Here is an 18,820-nt window from a genome sequence, read left to right on the forward strand (position 1 = left end):
TATTTGGCGTGAAGTGGTGGACTGGTCCAAGCTCCAATTCCCGATGTATACACTTACAAATAGTTGTCAGATTAAAATTTGAAATTTATAGTTTAAAAAGGGAATCAATCCTATATTCGCGCAAATAAAAGGTTTAGTGAGTGGTGTGTGTCTATTAATTAAAGACAGAACTTGGTCGACTACTTAATTGTTTTGTATATATATATATAGAGAGAGAGAAATGTATCGGTTGCTGTGTTGTATATAGTAATGGTGTTCCACTCCATTGGCATAGAATATAGATAGAGAAGCGGGTATTGATATAAAATGTTCAAAAAAAGGGGAGAGAGAGAGAATAGATGATCATGAATCATGAGATGAAAGAGAAGATAGGTAGGTTAGAGTTAGACGTAAATGAAGAAGACATGAATGTGAATGATTGGATGTTAGTATTAGCAGTGTAAGAATATGAATATGATGGAAGGAGACTCGTCGGTGGTGGCGCTGAGCAGCATCAAGGTCAAAGATGACGACCTCCTCTTCTTCTCCTCCGCCGCCAACTCTCCGCCCTCCTCCGCCTTCGTCTCCGCCCTCCAGTCTCCCTACATCTCTCCCAGAGCAGTTCCGCCACCGCCACCGGATTTGATTACCATCATGAAGACCAAGACGCCAAAGACGGAGGAGTCTTCTACGTCTTCTTCGTCGTCGTCGTCGACGGAGAACGACGAGCTTCCGAGCACGTCGTACACTCCTCCGTCGGACCCTTACGAGTTCTCCGACTCCACGACGCCTCCTCCGCCGCGCATCTCCTTCTCCTTCCCCACCCTGCCGTGTCCCTCAAGCAACACCAAGCTCCGCAGCTGCGACGTGTACATCGGCTTCTGCGGGCAGTCAGCGCCGCCGGGGCTCCTCCGCTTCTGCCGGTGGCTGAAGGCCCACCTGGAGCTCCACGGCATCGCCTGCTTCCTGGCGGACCGATCCTCGTACTCGGACTCGCACTCCCACGACGTGGCGGACCGGGTGATCTGCTCCGCCGCCTTCGGGGTGGTGGTGGTGAGCCCGGCGTCGGCGTCGAACCGGCTTTCCTTGGAGGAGATCCACTTCTTCTCGCACAAGAAGAACCTCGTCCCCGTGCTGTTCGCCTTCCACCCGCCCCCCGCCGACCCCCTCCTCTCCTCCTCCTTCGACGCCTCCCCCAACTGCCGCCGCTGCGTGGCCGCCGTCGCCGCCCTCCTGCGCGCCAGGCTGGGCCGGGACAGCAGCAGCCCCCACGCGGCGGAGTCGGAGGAGGAACTGCCGTTCCCGCGCAACCCGGCGTTCTGCGGCCGGGAGGAGGAGCTGCGCGAGATGGAGGACGCGGTGGCGGCTGCGGGGAAGGCCCGGGGCCGGGCGGTGGTGTGCGTCAGCGGCGCCGGCGGCGTTGGCAAGACCGAGCTGGCTCTGGAGTTCGCTTACCGGCACCGCCACCGGTACGCGGCCGTGGTGTGGGTGGGCGGTGAGGGCCGCCACCTGCGCCACAACATGCTCCAGCTGGCCCTGCGCCTTGGGGTCGACGTCAGCAGCGGCTCCGACAGGGACCGAGGCAGAGTCGGGTTCGAGGAGCAGGAGAGGGAGGCCCTGAGGCGCGTCAAGCGCGAGCTCTTCCGAGACATCCCTTACCTAATTGTGGTCGACAACCTCGACTCCGCCGCCGACCCCAACGACTTCCTGCCTCCCCACAACGGCGGCGGCGGCAGCAGCAGCGTCATCGTGACCACCTCGGCCCCCGCCTTCCCCGCTGCCATCCAGCTCCAGCCCCTCCCGCTCCCCCACTCCCTCGCTCTCCTCACTCCCTCCAGCCATGACTACTGTGAGTCCTCGTCCTCGTCCTCGTCCTCACTGGCGGCGCTGGACCGCCGGCTGGGCAGCCTCCCGTTGGCCCTCGTGCTGGCGCGCTCGCTGCTGTCGGTGCTCACTCCCTCCCAACTCCTGCAACGGCTGGACGAGGAGGAGACGGCGGTGAATAAGCTGGTGTCCATGTGTCTGGAGGCGGCGGGGCCGGTGGCGGCCAGGATGGCGGAGGTGGGGGCGTGGCTGGGTCCCTCGCCGGCGCCGGCAAGGCTGATGTGGCAGAGGAGGAGGAGGAGGAGGAGGTGGGGGTGGGGGAGGAAGGAGGAGGCGGAGGAAGGGGCGCGGGAGCTGGTGAGGCTGGGGCTGGCGCGGCGCGGCCACCGGCAGGAGATACAGCTGCACCGCATGGCGGCAGAGTACATACGAGGGGAGGGGGGAGCCAAGGAGGCGGTGCTGGCGGTGACGAAGATGGGGGGTGCGTGGGACCACCAGTGGGCGTCCGCCTTCCTCGTGTTCGGGTACAAAGGGGAGGCCCCCGCGGTGGAGCTGGGCGGGGACCACATGGTGCGCTACATCCGAACGAGGGCCCTCCCTCTGGCCAACGCCGCCTTTGCCACGTTCTCGCGCTGCGCCTCCGCGGTGGAGCTCCTCAAGGTCTGCACCGACGCCCTCGAGGAGCTCGAGAAGTCCTTTGTGTCCAAGATCGGCCAGTACTCGTCTTCTTCCTCCTCCTCCACGGTGGCTCGCCTGCTGTGCCTCTCGTGCGGTGGGGCCGGGGGCGGGGACGGAGGAGGGGGCGTGGACGAGTACGTGTGGCAGCACGTGACGCTGCTCAAGGCCACGCTGCTGGAGACGCGAGCCAAGCTGCTGCTGCGCGGCGGCTACCTGGACCCGGCGGAGGAGGTGTGCCGCACCTGCATCAGCATCAGGACCGTCATGCTCGGCCACGCCCACCCTCTCACCCTCGCCGCTCACCACACTCTCGCCACCATCGTCCGCATCAGAACCAACTTCCTCTGATCACTCTTTTTATTACCACTGTATCATACAAACAATCACTCTCGCCCTTGTTTCGTTATCAAACATCTATTATGTGTGATCAAAACAACATGCTTACTTACTTACCGTATTACAAATGGAGTTAGATCCATCCATAGACTCTAGTGTGTTTTGGAGCATGATGAGCAGCAGATCACAAATTACAAACTAGCACATGTGTGTATTATCTATAAAAGTTAATTGTAACAAAATACATTCTTGTCACTATCTTAAAAAAGAAAACGACTTTTCTCTTCTCCCTCTCTGAATATTGTCATGTGTAATCTATCACTACCTTCAACCAAGTTACACAAAATTACCCATCATTAAACCATGTCCATTGTCGCCACAAGCATCACCAGCGGCAATTGATCACCGGCGCTCGACTTCAGGTCAAAATTGTATAGGACTTAAGCTTAACGCAGTCCAAAATAGAACATTATGTTTAGTTTAATGCCGGAATTCTGATGGGGGACGGAATATGGACTTTTTTTTAACGTTTGGCTGCCCATGTTTAGGCAATACCTATTTTAAGACGCTACACCGAAATCTCGCATGTTTCAAATCGTTTTCTCGAATGCTTACTTTGGCAATAAATTGGACCTTTATGCCCTCAGACCTGTTGAGTTAAAGGGCCTATATTCTATGTTTAAAACTATTGGAAAATGAGAACTTAGTAAATTTGTACCCGTAAGGGGCATGCAGGTGTCTCTCTTCTCACCATGTTTTGGAGGATTACCGGACCTTAGGTCTCAACTGCTGATAATATATTTGTATCTAAAGTTGTACTCTCTTCCTAGGACCTTATACATATGGTTATATTTATATATTTATATATATATATATATATATATATATATATGTGTGTGTGAATATTGGTGATAGTTACAGAAAAGTGGACAGGAATATCAATAACAACAAAGACGGACAAATATATAACCAATTAAACTTGTGATGTGCTAACAATGACAGCATCTATCACTACCTTCAACCAAGTTATACAATGTGGCCTATGTTCAATGTGTAAATCCCAACAATCTCCGGCCTCTCGTGATTTCTTATTCTTAGAGAAACAGTTAGAAAATGAGAATTTAGTAAATTTGTACACGTAGAGGGTCATGCATATGTCTCTCTTCTCATTCTCTCGCCATGTTTTGGAGGTCACCGGAGCTTAGGTCTCAACTGCTGATAATATATTTAAGTGAATATTGGTGATAATTATAGAAAAGTGGACATGAATATCAATAACATAGGACATAAAAATATAACCAAATTTTTGTTTTAGTCATTTTTATCATCATTTTATGATATCGTCACAAAAATACTCAAAATTTATAATGATATCATCATAAAATCTTGCGTTTTCGTTACAAAACTAGTGATAAAAATGAATGCGTGATGTTGCGATGTATATACTCTCACACCAAAGCAAACACTAGATTTCGTTCCTTACACACATAAAAATGAATGTATACGTATTATATATGTATACATCACTTGCATCAATAAATTTTTTGAAAGTGTTAACTTATTTACTTGATTGCAGGGATTCGATTTTTCTGCGTAGATAACTACGTCTAAATTCAATATAGAATACATATATGGTACGTACGTAGTATGTCTCTCTCTGGCGGCCTCGTTTACTAAAAAAAAGATGATGCATGTAAAACAATAAATTAATGGTGTTGAGCAGAGCTGACACAACATATTAGCGAACCCCTCATTATTTTTGGTAAAACTAGATCCGAGTCCGACAACAGGATATCGCACTAAATGTTATTATAAAGGGCTCGTGTGTAAGACTTCACATAAAATAAAGGAAGGGCCAACTTGTATACATCTCAGTCTCTCTCACCACGCATGCTAAATTTTTATATTTAAAATTTTAACTATGCATAGTCAAACAAGGTCATTTAGTCGAACAATAATATAAACACTGCAGACTCAAAACTAGGATATATGTATAGGTGGTCTTAATGAAAGCTGAATTAAGTTTCATGTGAAAAAAAAAAAAAAAACCGAGTAGAGTCATATGATGATATGTATGTAATATGTATTTACTATCACTATAACAAGTTGTTGTTTTGACACTTGTAGAGGTGTGAGTGTGGCTGACCGCTTTGGTGAGAAGAAGGGTCTACCCGGGCCCACCCATTGCCAGGTGGCAGCACCGCGGGCTCGGGAGGACGGGCATCGTAACCGTAGAAAGGAGCGGGCACGTGCTGCCTTGCAAATGGAGGCTGCTGCTGGGGCGTGTCCTGATCTCGGTTCCCGACCATCAAGTTCTTGCCCATCAGCCTCAGCACCGGATTCGAAGGGCTCATCGATTCGATTCTCGTCGGAGCAACCATTCTCTCGCCACTCGCTTCCACCGCGTTCGGCAGAGTGTGGAGATTGTCCAGCAAGTTCGCTGAGCCCATGATCACGCGCCGCTTCAGCAGCTGCGACTCTTGGGAGCCCATGGCGGTGCGAATATCGTGGAAACCTCGCTCCTTCCTCTGGCAACAGCAAGGCTCGCCCTCCGTTTGGAACCCCATACCCATCTTGAATAATCTCTCCTCGGAACGCGAGAAGCTTGACCTGATGCTGGAATTACGAGCTTCAGATGACGGCATCGGCGGCGGCGGCGGCGGCGCGGCCACTGCCTCCACGTCATCGTCGTATCTGCTGGCCGTTGAATTGGAGACCGTCGACGTGGCCGAAACAGGCGAATCCGAGGAATCTCCATCGCGCTGATCCAGAGAGGACTGAACTCGGCTCGTGGTCAAAGACGAGTTCCCTTGAAAGTCTTCGGAGCTCATGTCCCTCGGGCTCGGCAAAAAAGATCCCGGCGGCCCCGGAATAGGGATGGGGTCCACATCGGGAAAGGACGCGTTGAGATCCTCCACCATCATGCTGTTCCCGCTTTGCATGAGCATGTCGTTTCCCAGCCGAACGCCGTAAAACATCTCTTCATCTTGTCCGTCAATGAAACTCGGCTCACTCGAGCCGGTTAGCATCTCAGAATCCACGGGCTTGTGTGAGTTTGTGAGGGTCTCGTCAACAGCTACTTTAGTAGAGAACCGGGAGACATTAATGGGATCTACACGACAGCGATAATCTCTATGCGAACGCTGATGGAATGGAACTACTTCTTTCCTTGCGGTGTTTCTGCGAGGAGGGTTTTCATTTTCATGGTGCATATCTTCCGCACCAAAACTTCGGTTCCATGGGAGTACTCTCTCTTCGTCTCTTCTCAGACACACATCAGACTTGGGTTCAGTCACAGCACACGACACGTAATTTCTGACTGACGATACTCTCATGGATTTGGACCGGTTAAGTTCTATGCTAGTAGACAGATGCGAATCATCACAAGTATCAACTGGATCCAGGACAGGTGTAGAAAAGGAAGCAGATTTGAGCATGCGCGGAGTTCTTTCTTTCCTCAACGGACGTTTCATTGGGGTTAGAGACCTCTCAGCTAAGGAACTCCATGTCTCATCTTTCTCGACCAAGTGCCTCTCTTGGGCTTCATAAAATATGTTCTCGGGTCCACTATGGTTGTTCTCAGGCGAAGAAACTGTCAAATCGCGGCGGGTCTGCTGCGCTAGGGAGTTAGGGTTGTTGTTCAACTTCTTTGCAAGGCCACTTCGTTTGGAACGAGCCCATTGCCGTAAAGTCTCAGAATTACCAGTCTTATTATCCGGCTTCTGCACATCATAACTTCCTTCGCCGGTTTGTCTTTTTCCTCCGTCGCCACAAACCTGTTCCCAACAACACGTTGAACATCTCTCAAGATGAATATATACAGAAAGTGAAACAAAGAAGTTGGGTGATGAAAGAGAGAAGAAAAGCATGATATACGAAATAAGGCTAAGCGTACCTTAGAAGAAGAGCGTGCCAGAAGTTTCTTGGTTTGAGCAAGCTTGAGGTAGTGGCTGAGTTTAGATGCGCGGCGCTTGTTGTTTCTGGCGGAAAGGAACTTGGTTCCTTTGAAGGGCTTTCTTGGTCGGAGATGGTCTGCGAGTTTGGAGACACGAGGCTCGTCGGTGTCGTCTGGCTTCGACAATATCCTGACTTTGATGCCGTTGGAGTTGATGTAAACAGCGCCCACGTCAGCGTCCACGTCATCGTCGTCGTCGCACTTGTCTGTGTCCGGCGGAGACGGGACGTTGGAAGGGCCGCCGGAGGCCCAGTTGGAGCCGTTTCGGCGGTCGAGATCTTCGAGGGTGCACGGGAAAGCGGTGACGTAGATGTCCACCATCAGCCTCGTCTTCCTGGGCTTGACCCTATGCCTGGGGCCCAGCTTGGACGAGTCGAGGGTCCACTTGGGAGTCGGGGACTCGGCAGAGAGGCACTGGTCTATGTGAGCGTTGAGGGTCGTATTCGACGACGACGAGAAGGTCTTGCAAACAGGGCAGACCTTGGACGCCATGGCTTCCGATAATTGGGTGGTGGAGTTGGAAGCGATATCCTCGGTGGAGTTCACAGTCACTTTGCACTTGCTCTTGTTGCCCGGGCCCCGCGGCTGCCTGTGAGAAGGGCGAGCGCACTCGGACTGAGACACACTCGTAGTCGTTGCTGAAGGGAACACAGTATTGCTAGTCTCTACAGACCTAGCTGCTTTCTGGGGCTTCACTGCTTCCTCGTCATTAGCGGCGGCAATATGTGGGCTGAGATCAACCTGGTTCCTGATTGCGTCGACAGACTCAAATGGTGGCAACACATCTTTCACGCCGTGCTTCAGACACAGCTTCAGATTTTTGAGCGAGAAAGGCCAGCTTGTCTTGATCTCCTTTTTGCTCCGAGCACTGAACACATAATCTCTGCGGAGGAGGCGCCAGGGACGGACTCGTTAATTTATGTGACCTCCATGAATTACATATAGATATATCATATATATAGGCAAATCATATAACCAGAATGAAAAAAGTAACAAACACAACAGAAATATAGGCCCCCTTAATTGCATGTGCAACATAATACCAGCTCTCAGCTCAAGAAAGGAAATTTATAGAACATCTATGTATATGCATATGGACCGTACATGAGATTTTCCGATTATTATTTTTTTTTAAAAGGAGAGAAAAGATTTATATGAACAGTGTTTAAAGTTATACAGCCAAGAGGTTTAGGCAAAGTAGAAGAGAATCCACGATCTAATTAGGTGAGGAAAGAAAATCCTCAGTACACGAGACAGACTGAGCAGAATCTGAAGGACATATGACATGAAATCACAAGCTGGTAATATTGTATAAGGGGCAAATGATGTGTTTTAATTAATTTTGGGTTGATGAACAGTAGAAGAAAGAGGTAGGAGATGAATTAGAGAAAGATAAGATAAAGCAAACACGAGTGATGATGTGGATCTGCAAAGCGTAGATTATTACCTGATAGAGAAAGTGGAAGAAGAATTAGAAGGAGAAGAGAGATCTAGGTGATGATCATGGTCGCGGATATCGGAACATTGGGGATCTGGGTTTTCATGAACGGAAAACAACATCTGAGTTGTGGTGTTTTCCCAATTTCTGAGCTTGTCAACTTGTCACACCTCTTTGGCTCTCACGCTTCTTCTGCACATACATACATATAAGCATAACACAAACAAAGCTCACTGCTTTTTCTTGAATCAATACAATACAGGCACAGCTGGCTTTGACTGTGTTCACGTACGTACTAGCAGCATAGAATGGATCCACAAGCCTGCAACACCAATACCAATCACATGTCTAGTCAACAAAGATTGTTATTTTATGTGAATGTTTAGGAGACTCTCCATACGAAGCCAAGAAGAAGAAGAATATGGTGTTCAGACTTACAAGAGGCGATATTTTATGTGGAGAACAAGTCAATAAGTAGACTTGGTTTGAAACCATGGAAGACATATTAGGCAAACGTGTTTACGGCAGAGATTGAGAAAGAAGATCATACGTGTGCGAAATCACGAAATAGAGCATTAAATATAAAAATAAAAAAAAAACACAAAACCAATCCTTTGTTTTTCTTTTTTCAAGCAGATGAGAAGGAAGGCTTAGGAAGAAGAAAGATGGGGATGAGAGAGAGAGAGATGCGTTTTTTGAACAGAAGTTGTGAGAAATAATAATGACGAAAGAAAATGAGATTGTTTTGGTAGAGAAAAAAGAGCACCACCCACTCATACATCAAAAGATCAAACCCAAAGGGCATCAGGTTCTCTCTCCTCTCTCTCTCTCTCCTTCTCTCGCCTCAAAAACTCAAAAAGCAAACCAACTCTCTCTCTCTTCCCCTCTTGCTTGTATAATTGTATTATTCATTTAATTAATTGCCTATACTTCTATTCCTTTTCAACTTTCAATTTATTTATTTACCATTTTGATTTTCTCTCTCTCTCAATATTATTTACACGCTGAGTCGCTGATACACAGATGATATGAATTCGTGTGAGTTGAGCTTGAGCTTGAGCTTGAGCTGAGTTGAGTCATCCATTTGATAAAAAGAGAGAGAGAGCGTGTTGTGTTGTGTTGTGTTGTGTAGTTGTGCTTGTGGGGGCCACCTTTTGTTTTTCTTATTTTGTTTTGGGTTGAAAATTTAAATACAAGTGTGATGAAAAGGAAAACAAGAAGAAAGTATTGTATCCTGTACCTACCCTACAAAAATAAATAATGCCTCTGATTTTTCTTTTTATTTAATATCAACTACACCTCCTCAATAGTCAATAGACTTTACCCTCAAATGTCGGTTTTACTCTTTCTCTCTCTCAATTTTTTCAAGTTTCAATTGGCACATCACACTAGGCGACAAATAAATAACTGGGTATTTGTATTGAAAAGCAATACAAATACATGCATGTGCCGTACATCATTGTTTGCTTGCACTGCCTTTGTCACCACAACCACAACCACAACTTGAAAAGCCTTTCTTGTTGAGGCCTTGAAGCTAATACTTCTCAGTGCAATCCAATCCAATCCAATCCAACAACTTGTACAAAGTAGTGTCAGGTAGAGTGATAAACTGCTGCACATTTTCACCTATGATTTATGAAGAATACCATCTACATATCTTCCTTCCTTCTGACAGTGGGTGAAGTAATAATATATACACATCCTCAATAACAATTTGAAAAAGTTGGATATTATAAATACACAGAATAAGTAACACCACACGAGAGCAAAGAAGGAGTGTTTGAACTTTGAAGTTGAACCCAACACACAGAGAGATGGGTTGTAAGTAAAACCCGAGAGGATGTAAAAAAACAGAGATGACACAACAAAACATGTAAACATATATGTGCGATCAAGGCTTACTCATTGGTATTTCTGGGAGGGACATGTAAATGGACTCATCTTCGATATCATCTCCTCCGTCTATTTCCCCCCAATTCATTCATCTACCCAAACCCTACAACTTACTTTGCTCGAGGCGCCGAGTCGTTATCGTCGATGTCTTTCATATTCGGATTCGGATTCGGATCGGACCGCCTGAGAGACGAGGTACTCACACGCTATTACTCCGGTGACATCCTCTTCTCTTTTTTATTCTATTTCTGTATGATGCCCCGTAAGTAACTGCTTTCTTTTCTTTTATATGTAGGTATTTAAATTTTAAGTTTAGAGTGTTTTCTTACGTTGACTAAAAATGATTATGAATTTGAAGACCACATCAACATTGCACACTCACACACATCATTCATTCACTCATTGTTATTTAGAAACTTATATACAATTCGTGGATGATATAAAATAAAATAAAAATTAAAAATAAAAAAGGTAGAGAGTGGTGTATAAGAACTGGTTGCACTTGAAGTAACTTACTCATTCTCTTTTTTTTTTTTTTTTGTTTCAGCAACACAAACAATTACTTGGCTTGGGTCCTTTCCCATGCTTCCATTTCCCACGCCATTTCATTATAAAATTCACAAATGTGAGTTCATCAAAACCTCACCTTAAGCTTCAACCTGCCTGTGTGCGTGCAATAATGACCTGAATTTGTGGGAGTTCATTGTTGAGACCTCGGAAGGTCATTTGCCAAAACCAACTCTAAATTTGGACCATTTTTGTTTGGGTTCCTAATTCAACTGATTTTTGGTTCTGAACTAAACATCTGCGCATTTCGGTTACAATCAATAACAAACACATTCCCCCTTTATATAACTGTGCCTTATTACTTGATCATATTGGTTTCATAGTTTAACAGCTTTAACCATGATGTCATAATTGCTCATATGTATTGTCTGCTTTAAAAGTAGATAAAGCAAAACACTGCGTCCCCACCCCACCCGCAGAAGTGACTGATTCGAATCTCATCGTTGTGCACTTTCTCAATATGCCATTTGGCTACAACACAAAATCTTGCTTTGTATAATAAACCAGGCAAATATGTAAGAAATGATGTGTGTAGCAGAGACATATATATGGTATAAGAGGCCGTGATTGACAGCAAAGTAGTAGTAGTGGTTGGTAAGGTAAGGCGTGAGAAGAAGAAGAAGAAGAAGAGAAGCATGTAGTTATGTACAAGAGTCGGCGTGCTTAAACTTGGCGAGCACTTGGATCATGGTGGGCCTGCGGAGGGGCCGGTCGTCGAGGCAGTGGAAGGCGATGTCGAGGTAGAGGGAGAGGTGGGGGTGGGGGAGCAGGTCGGGGTCGAAGATGTCGGCGGTGCGGTGGTGGCGGTGGAGGTGGCGGGCCCACCCGACCAGGTTGTTGTCGTCCCCGAAGGCGGCGGAGTCGGTGGGGCGCCTGCGCGAGAGCAGCTCGAGGAGGACGACGCCGAAGCTGTAGACGTCGCCCTTGGTGGTGCAGCGGAAGCTCTGGTAGTACTCGGGGGGCACGTACCCGGGGGTGCCCGCCAGCGTCGTCACGCTCAGGTGCGTGTCCAGGCTGGCCGCCAGGCGGGCCATCCCGAAGTCGGACACGCGCGGCTCGAAGGCCGCGTCCAGCAGCACGTTGCTGGACTTCATGTCGCGGTGGATGATGTGCGGGACGCACGAGTGGTGGAGGAACGCCAGGGCGCGCGCCGACCCCGCCGCGATGCGCTTCCGCGCCTCCCACGGCACCGGCGTCTTCCAGTCGTGGAGCACCGAGTCGAGGCTCCCCCACGGCATGTACTCGTACACCAGCAGCCGCTCCTCCGCCACCTTGCAGTACCCCAGCAGCGCCACCAGGTTGCGGTGCTTCACCCGCCCGATCGTCTCCATCTCCGCCGTGAACTCCCTGTCCCCCTGCCCCCCCGCCATGCGCCCCAGCTTCTTCACCGCCACCACCGACCCGTCCCCCAGCCGCGCCTTGTACACCTCCCCGAACCCGCCCCCTCCGATCCGCCTCTCCAGGCTGAACCCGTTCGTCGCCTCCACCAGCTGCCCCAGCGTCAGCCTCTGCAGCGGCGACGACAGAGACGCCGCGTTTGACGGCGCCGCCTTTGCCTCTCCCTCTCCCTCTCCCTCTGTCTCTGTCTCTGTCTCCTTGTGCTTCTTCCTCACGCGGTACATGGTGACCCCCATCACGGCCACGCACGTCGAGAACAGGGCCGCCCCCATTATGAGCCCCACACCCACGCGCCGGTCCCGCTCCTCCTGCTTCCGCGCCCTCCACTCGGCGGCGTGGAGCAGCTGCTTCCCCCCACTACGGCAGGAGGGCAGCGGCATCCCGCACAGCCTCGAGTTGTTGGCGTAGCGGCCCGGGGGGAACGTCGTGAGCTGGCCCCCCATGGGGATGACCCCCTCCAAGTCGTTGTCGGAGACGTCGAAGTCGCTCAGAAAGGACAGAGTGGTGAGCTCCCCCGGGAGTGGGCCGTTGAGGCGGTTGTGGGAGACGTCGAGCACGCCCACGGCCTTGAGGCCCCCGAAGGAGGGGGGGATGTTGCCGGTGAGGGCGTTGTGGCCCAGGTTGAGGACCTGGAGGTACGTCATGGCCCCCAGGGCGGCCGGGATGGACCCCGACAACGCGTTGTAGGACAGGTCCAGGTAGATCATGGTGCCGTTGGTGGCAAAGGTGTAGACGGTCATCCCGGAGTAGATGCGTGTGGAGGAGCATGAGTGGAGTATGGGCAGCGCCTCCAGCCTCTCCTGCCTCATCCCCTGGAACTCTATGAGCCCCCCCGCCCCCCGGCAACCCGACCCCCCCTCGTTCCTCACAAACACAAAGTGCTTCCCCGACACGATGCCCGCCGTGATCAGCCCCGTCTGGTGGGACAGCTCGCCCGGGACCGACCCCGTCAGCTTGTTGCTGTTGAGGTCCAGCCACACCAGGCTGCGACACCGCCCCAGCTCCCGCGGGATTTCTCCGGACAGCGAGTTGTTGCCCATCTGCAGGATGGCCAGCTTCGGGAGGTGGCCGAGGCTGCGCGGGATGCCCCCCGTGAGCTGGTTTGCGGACAGCGATATCCATATCATGTCGGTGCAGTTGGCGATGGACTCCGGCAACGTCCCCGTCAGCAGGTTGTTGTTGAGGATGAGCATCTGCAGGTTCCCGTCCCCGGCGCCGCAGATGCCCTCGGGGATGCCCCCGCTGATTCTGTTGGCCCACATTAGGAGCTCCGACAGCTTCGGCAGCCTCCAGATGGCGTCGGGGATGGGCCCGCTCAAGTCGTTGAAGGAGAGGTCGATGCTGCTCAGGCTCCTGCACGTCCCCAGCTCGTCCAGCACCGCCCCGGACAGGTAGTTGTTGGCGGCCAAGAACTTCTCGAGAGGCCGCTCGCCGCGGGAGCAGAGGCCGGGAGGGAGGCTGCCGGTGAAGGCGTTGGAGCTGAGGTCGAGGGTGCGGAGGGCGGTGCAGTTGGCGAGCGAGGCCGGCACCGGCCCCGTGATGTTGTTGAAGGAGAGGTCGAGGTGCGTGAGGGAGGAGCAGGCGCCGAAGGAGGCGCCGGAGAGGTCGTTGTTGGAGAGGTCGAGCTCGGCCAGGACGGTCAGCCGCGGTGGGATGGGGCCCGAGAAGCGGTTGTGGGCCAGGGAGAGGCGCGCCAACGAAGGGAGGGCCACCCCCAGCTCGGCGGGGATGGCCCCGCGCAGGGCGTTGTGGGAGAGGTCGAGGGCGCTCAGGAGGGTGCAGTTGAGGATGCGGCGGGGGAAGCCGCGTCCGGAGCCGGTGGAGGCGCGCGAGAGGGCCAGGACGGTGAGGTTGGCGCAGTCGGGGGGGTCGAGGGACGAGAGGTTGTTGAAGGAGAGGTCCAGTGTGGAGAGGGAGCGCGGCAGGGCCGGCCAGTCCGAGAGTCGGTTGCGCGACAGGTTGAGGTGGGTCAGGCTAGGCGGGAAGGCTATGCCGCCGGAGATGGCGTTGGCGGAGAGGTCCAGCTCTTCCAAAGAAGTGGAAGCGGAAGCGGAGGAGGAGGACGAGGCGGCGGAGAAGGAGTTGTCGCGGAGGGAGAGGCGGCGGAGGGATGGGAGGGCGGCGAGGTGGTGCAGGTGGAGAGGGCCGGCGAGGGAGGAGGCGGAGAGGTCGAGGGAGACCACGTGGCGGTCGGAGGAGCAGGACACTCCCGCCCAGGAGCAAGGGGAGGCGGAGGCGTTCCAGCCGGACAAGACTCCGTGGGGATCGGAGCGGACAGAGGAGTCTTTAAAGGCCACGAGCAGGGACGCCTCGTCTTGCTGGGCTGCGGCGGCGGCGGCGGAGAAGATGTTGATTACGATGATGATGATTGAGAGTCCCATGGCCGCCACTGGGTGGTTGCTCATGATGAGAACAAGGAGATGAAGATGAGGCAGAGCACAGCAAGTCGTCGTTCCATAATCCCTTCCTCGCTGTTGTTGCAACTGACTTTTACTCTAACTGGAGCGAGGACAACAGTCCGGTCAAACACTCTCCTCTTTTTTCTTTCATTGCCAATCCACCACTAACTAATTCCCATTAATTTAATAACAGAGTTGTTACTTTCTCTTATCCCATGCCAATATGCCATGCATACACACACACAAAGTAGATTAAAGTAAAGTAAAGTAAAGTTATATTAAATTATAATCAATTAATTAATGCATATAGAGCCTAAGCCTAATAGCAGTAGTTGTGAAGAAGACGACAATTAATAATATCATTCTATTTTGAATATTTGCAGGCACGGGGCGCAGGACATAGGAGACTGTAATCACCGAATATGAAAAATTATCAAATATATATTTTGTCACTTTCGGAATGCACACGACCGTATTTTCAATTTCATATATTATGATAATAATAATAGCTACGTTTTTTTTTGTCTGTCACCGGAATCCTCGCAAAGAAATCAGGGACCGTGTAAGTCCTAATTTTATCATGTTTTTAGTTTGAAAAAAAAAACAACCAAAGCTTTTTAGAGGACCCCAGCAGCAAACTCAAACACGCACGCTAATTATAAATATTTCAGTCTCACGCACACATACACTATACCTGCTTCTTTTGAGTTTTATATGTCGTACGTGTATTTTTAGTTTTTAGAAAAAACATCATTTATGTGATTAATTGAAGAAAAGCTTCTTCGTTGCCATTGACTATTGGCCACCTAGCCAGCTGGCTACTAAAGTGACTGCTAACCAATACCTTTGTTGAAATTGAAATTACTCTTCCCACTTTTATTCACTCCTAAACTATACTATTACGTAACATTGTTGCTTATTATTGACTTTGTATAAGTATGTTTACTTTATATTGGTTGTTTTCTCGGTTTTACTATCGATCATCAACCCTCTAGTTAATGTATAAATTTTGAGAGAAAATGATCATAAAGAGCTTACTTAATGAGACAATTTTTTTACTTGTACTAGTGTATAAAAGATGTCAAATGATACTTATTTATACTAGATACGTGAAATCTGAAGCTATAAATGTAAGATATTCATAACAACAAATATATAGAAACTAATGAATATATACTAAATTAATATAGATAGCATTATATAAACGTCAGCTTGTAATATAAGAAAGTACAAACTTCATAAACATATGTGTACGTGCTTGTATAGGTGAGTAAAAGTCACGGTTTCCTTTTTAAAAAAGTGGTTAGTTGATCTATTAATAAATAACATTTCTCATTAATAATCCTAGCCATATAAAGCGATATTGAACTTACTTAGAAGAAATAAAAATTAGGCCCCTAAATGCATGTCAGTTTTTCAATTTTATTAATGATTACTAATAGAAGTGGGTTAATAAGGTCTTATTATTTTATCATTATTTTGTCACCTCTAAAATTCAAAAATGTTTCCCACCCATGAGATAGCATTATCCCTTAATCACTCAACATTTTTCTAAACCAACCTACACGTCTCACGTCACTAGTGATTTATCTTCATTACTTTTGGCTATTATAGTTTGACTTTTCTTCTCAGATCTAAATCTACACATTACAGGAAAATACAAGTTAAAAACGAATCTGATTAATAAACATAATCTATTTCCTTTTGCCTCTTGGTGGCGGAAGCTATGGCCGTCTCGAGGAGTTGAAATAGGCTATTTATTGGCAGCTCTATTAGGACCTTGGTGTAATCGGATTGCCAGGTGATGGTGAATATTGTCAAGTCTAGGACAATAAACAGTCACAATCACTCATCTTGTGACTGATTGTTGAGTTTCGACATTATGTTCAACGTAATATTTTGACGCATAAACTTGCCAAAAAGACTCTTTTGTTTGGCGTTAATGTGTCTTGAAATTGAGAGGAAGTTTTGGCCGAGTTGCTTATCTAGGGCTGTGAGTCTGTGACCTTTCTTCTCGAATAAAAAAAAAAAATCGTGTTCATTAGCATTTGCTAAATCGTAAGCTTGCGTCATTAAGGAGAGGAAAAGAAAAAGCGAAATCAAAGAAAAAGAGGAAGAAGACAACAAAGTTTGGCGAGAGTTACAATGATGCACAGAAACCAATTATAGCCTTATCCTTGCTAGTGACATCACTCTTTATGTCTATGGCGTATGGCCCTCCATTTCGCTTATAGCTATTTCTTGGAAATTTGTCATTTGAAGATCCAGTAGCGGAAGCTCGGGAGAAGACCGTGGAGATTAGAAGACAGAAAAAGGTAAATTAAAGATGGTTTGTTTGACTTTTAATTGATTGAATTAGGATTTGGTTAGTGAATCCTATAATATGCAGAAGAAGAAAAAGAAGAAGATGAGTGGAAACGTTGCAACAGCGGACGTGTGCGATGCCAACGCAGAGCTGCTGGGCAGCGGAGAGGTGCGTGTGTTGGCAGCGGTGTTCAAGGCTTACGGGCAGCGCAGGGCCTTCTCGGGGCGGGTCGTGACGCTCAAGGTGTTTGACGACAACGTGTTGGTGCGGGCCGCGCTGGAGGGCCCTGGCGAGGGCAGGGTTCTGGTGGTGGACGGCGCGGGCAGCATGCGGTGCGCCCTCCTCGGCGGCAACCTGGCCCTCCTGGCCTCGCGCTCCGGGTGGTCCGGCGTCGTCGTCTACGGCTGCGTCAGAGACGTGGACGAGATCGACGGCTGCGACATTGGCGTGCGCGCCCTCGCCCCCCACCCCGTAAAGTCCGCCAAGCGCGGCATCGGAGACAAACACGTCCCCGTCCACATCGCCGGCACCCTAGTCCGCGACGGCGACTGGCTCTACGCCGACGCTGACGGCATTATCGTCTCCGCCTCACAGCTCAAGCCCTAAACCTCCTCAAGAATAATAATGTTTTGTTTTGTTTCTCTCTATATATGTTTGGATGGTTGATTATTGAAATAATGAAAAAAGAGAGAAGAGAAATATTGATTGATGATTGGATGTGAAAGGAACAAGCAAGATACAATACTAGTCTAGCAGTGCATATATGTTTGGGTTGTGGATGATGTACACAAGTCAGAAGAAAGCGGTCCTGCCGCCGCGGCGGGTGTGCCTGTCGTAGGCGGTGTTGAACTTGTCGACGAGGTCGTTCATGGCGGTGGAGCAGTTGGTGAAGATGGCCAGGTAGGTGATGAGCAGCGTGTCGTTGTATTCCTGCAATGTTTTGTGTGGGAGTGAGTGAGTGAATGTAGACACAAGAGCAAGCAAAGAGACAGTTTGGAGCGCTTACGGTGAGGAAGTGGTTGTGGAAGTTGGGGGAGTGGAGGGCGGGGAGGGAGCGGAGGAGGGAGGAGAGCTGGCGCAGGAGGGAGTGGTGGTGGGGTTGGAGGGGGTGCTGTATGGACAGCAGGTGGCGGTGGAGGAGGGCGATGCGGGAGTGGAGCATCTTGATGGCGGAGTGGAGGGCGGTGAGGTGGGCCGTGAGCTGGGTGCCGTCCGAGGGCTTGAGGTGGGCCACGTGGTCCACGGAGATGCGCTCCGCCTCCACCGTCTCGATGGAGTAGGCCGCCTGCACAAACAGGGCCTGCGGGACCCCCTCGATGAGGTGCACCTCGCTCTCGAAGATGCTCATCGGCAGCTCCTTCTGCCCCTGCCCCTGCCCCAACGGGTTCAGCACCACGTACACCGGGCTCTCGTTGATGTCCATCAGCTGATCAATCAATCAATCAATCACTACCCACTCTTGATAACCACAATCAATCAATCACCCAATCTCACATCTCACTCACCGCTTTGTGGATCACCATGTCCGACTCCGTCGCCTCGCTCCCCGTCGAGTACCATCCCAGGATGTAGAACTGAGGGAACACCTTCTTGTCTGCCCAAACCCTAGTCTCGTTAAATTCACCACACTCTTGCTATCAAAGACAAAGAGAGAAAGAGAGACATACACAGCTCTTGCTTCTTCTCGAGGAAGACCCTGTCCAGACACCCCGCGGCTTCGTCGTACAGGAGCTCGAAGCTGTTGAAGATCTCGACGGTGCGGCCGCGCTGGACTCCGATGACGCAGCCGAACACCCTCGTGCTCGACTGCGACTGAGCCTTCATGCGAGTGTAGTGGTCCGAGATGTTCACTATCACCAGCGGATGCACTTTGAATGTCAGTCCGCTCGACGAAGACGAAGAAGACGACGCCATTATCAACTCACTCGCTTTGATCTTTGATCTTGATTTCCCCAATTCCGCTTTTCCTCTCTTCTGTGTCTGTCTCTGCTCTTATATTTCTTATGGGCCTCCAACAAACTCACCCGCAGCCCATCACACCCCACAAA

At 49.8% G+C, this 18,820-nt stretch overlaps 4 protein-coding genes and 1 pseudogene across 7 annotated transcripts; 2 read left to right on the forward strand and 3 right to left on the reverse strand.

Moving 5' to 3' along the window:
- Nucleotides 1-201: 201 nt before the first annotated feature.
- LOC149398863 (P-loop containing nucleoside triphosphate hydrolases superfamily protein) lies at nt 202-2,839 on the forward strand. The gene has a single exon (XM_089614080.1). It carries the CDS (start codon nt 448-450, stop codon nt 2,827-2,829), a length of 2,382 nt encoding a protein of 793 aa, XP_089470206.1. The 5' UTR covers nt 202-447; the 3' UTR covers nt 2,830-2,839.
- Nucleotides 2,840-4,555: 1,716 nt separating this feature from the next.
- Nucleotides 4,556-9,255, reverse strand: LOC149398864 (uncharacterized). 3 transcript variants are annotated; one of them, XM_089615157.1, is made up of 5 exons: nt 8,649-9,255; nt 8,507-8,532; nt 8,220-8,402; nt 6,713-7,655; nt 4,556-6,593 (listed from the first exon to the last, which is right to left on the reverse strand). In XM_089615157.1, exons 3-5 carry the CDS (start codon nt 8,330-8,332, stop codon nt 4,914-4,916), a joined length of 2,736 nt encoding a protein of 911 aa, XP_089471283.1. In that variant the 5' UTR covers nt 8,333-8,402; nt 8,507-8,532; nt 8,649-9,255; the 3' UTR covers nt 4,556-4,913. The 3 variants fall into 3 exon arrangements, with proteins under 3 accessions (XP_089471283.1, XP_089471282.1, XP_089471281.1); XM_089615156.1 differs by having other exon boundaries at nt 8,503-8,532; XM_089615155.1 differs by having other exon boundaries at nt 8,220-8,532.
- A 1,841-nt stretch (nt 9,256-11,096) lies between these two features.
- On the reverse strand, nt 11,097-14,880 carry BRL1 (BRI1 like). Its single transcript, XM_089615978.1, has one exon. It carries the CDS (start codon nt 14,471-14,473, stop codon nt 11,312-11,314), a length of 3,162 nt encoding a protein of 1,053 aa, XP_089472104.1. The 5' UTR covers nt 14,474-14,880; the 3' UTR covers nt 11,097-11,311.
- Nucleotides 14,881-16,680: 1,800 nt separating this feature from the next.
- On the forward strand, nt 16,681-17,484 carry LOC149398866 (putative 4-hydroxy-4-methyl-2-oxoglutarate aldolase 3 pseudogene; annotated as a pseudogene). Its single transcript, XR_016297272.1, has 2 exons — nt 16,681-16,782; nt 16,857-17,484. The product of XR_016297272.1 is annotated as a putative 4-hydroxy-4-methyl-2-oxoglutarate aldolase 3 pseudogene (transcript).
- LOC149398867 (COP9 signalosome complex subunit 6a-like) lies at nt 17,463-18,820 on the reverse strand. Its single transcript, XM_089615979.1, has 4 exons — nt 18,440-18,820; nt 18,278-18,366; nt 17,779-18,198; nt 17,463-17,702 (listed from the first exon to the last, which is right to left on the reverse strand). Exons 1-4 carry the CDS (start codon nt 18,684-18,686, stop codon nt 17,565-17,567), a joined length of 894 nt encoding a protein of 297 aa, XP_089472105.1. The 5' UTR covers nt 18,687-18,820; the 3' UTR covers nt 17,463-17,564.

Source organism: Urtica dioica, chromosome 5 (genome assembly GCF_054948205.1).
Source record: "Urtica dioica subsp. dioica isolate 48M chromosome 5, U.dioica_male_clone48M_v1_H2, whole genome shotgun sequence".
Lineage (NCBI taxonomy): Eukaryota > Viridiplantae > Streptophyta > Magnoliopsida > Rosales > Urticaceae > Urtica > Urtica dioica.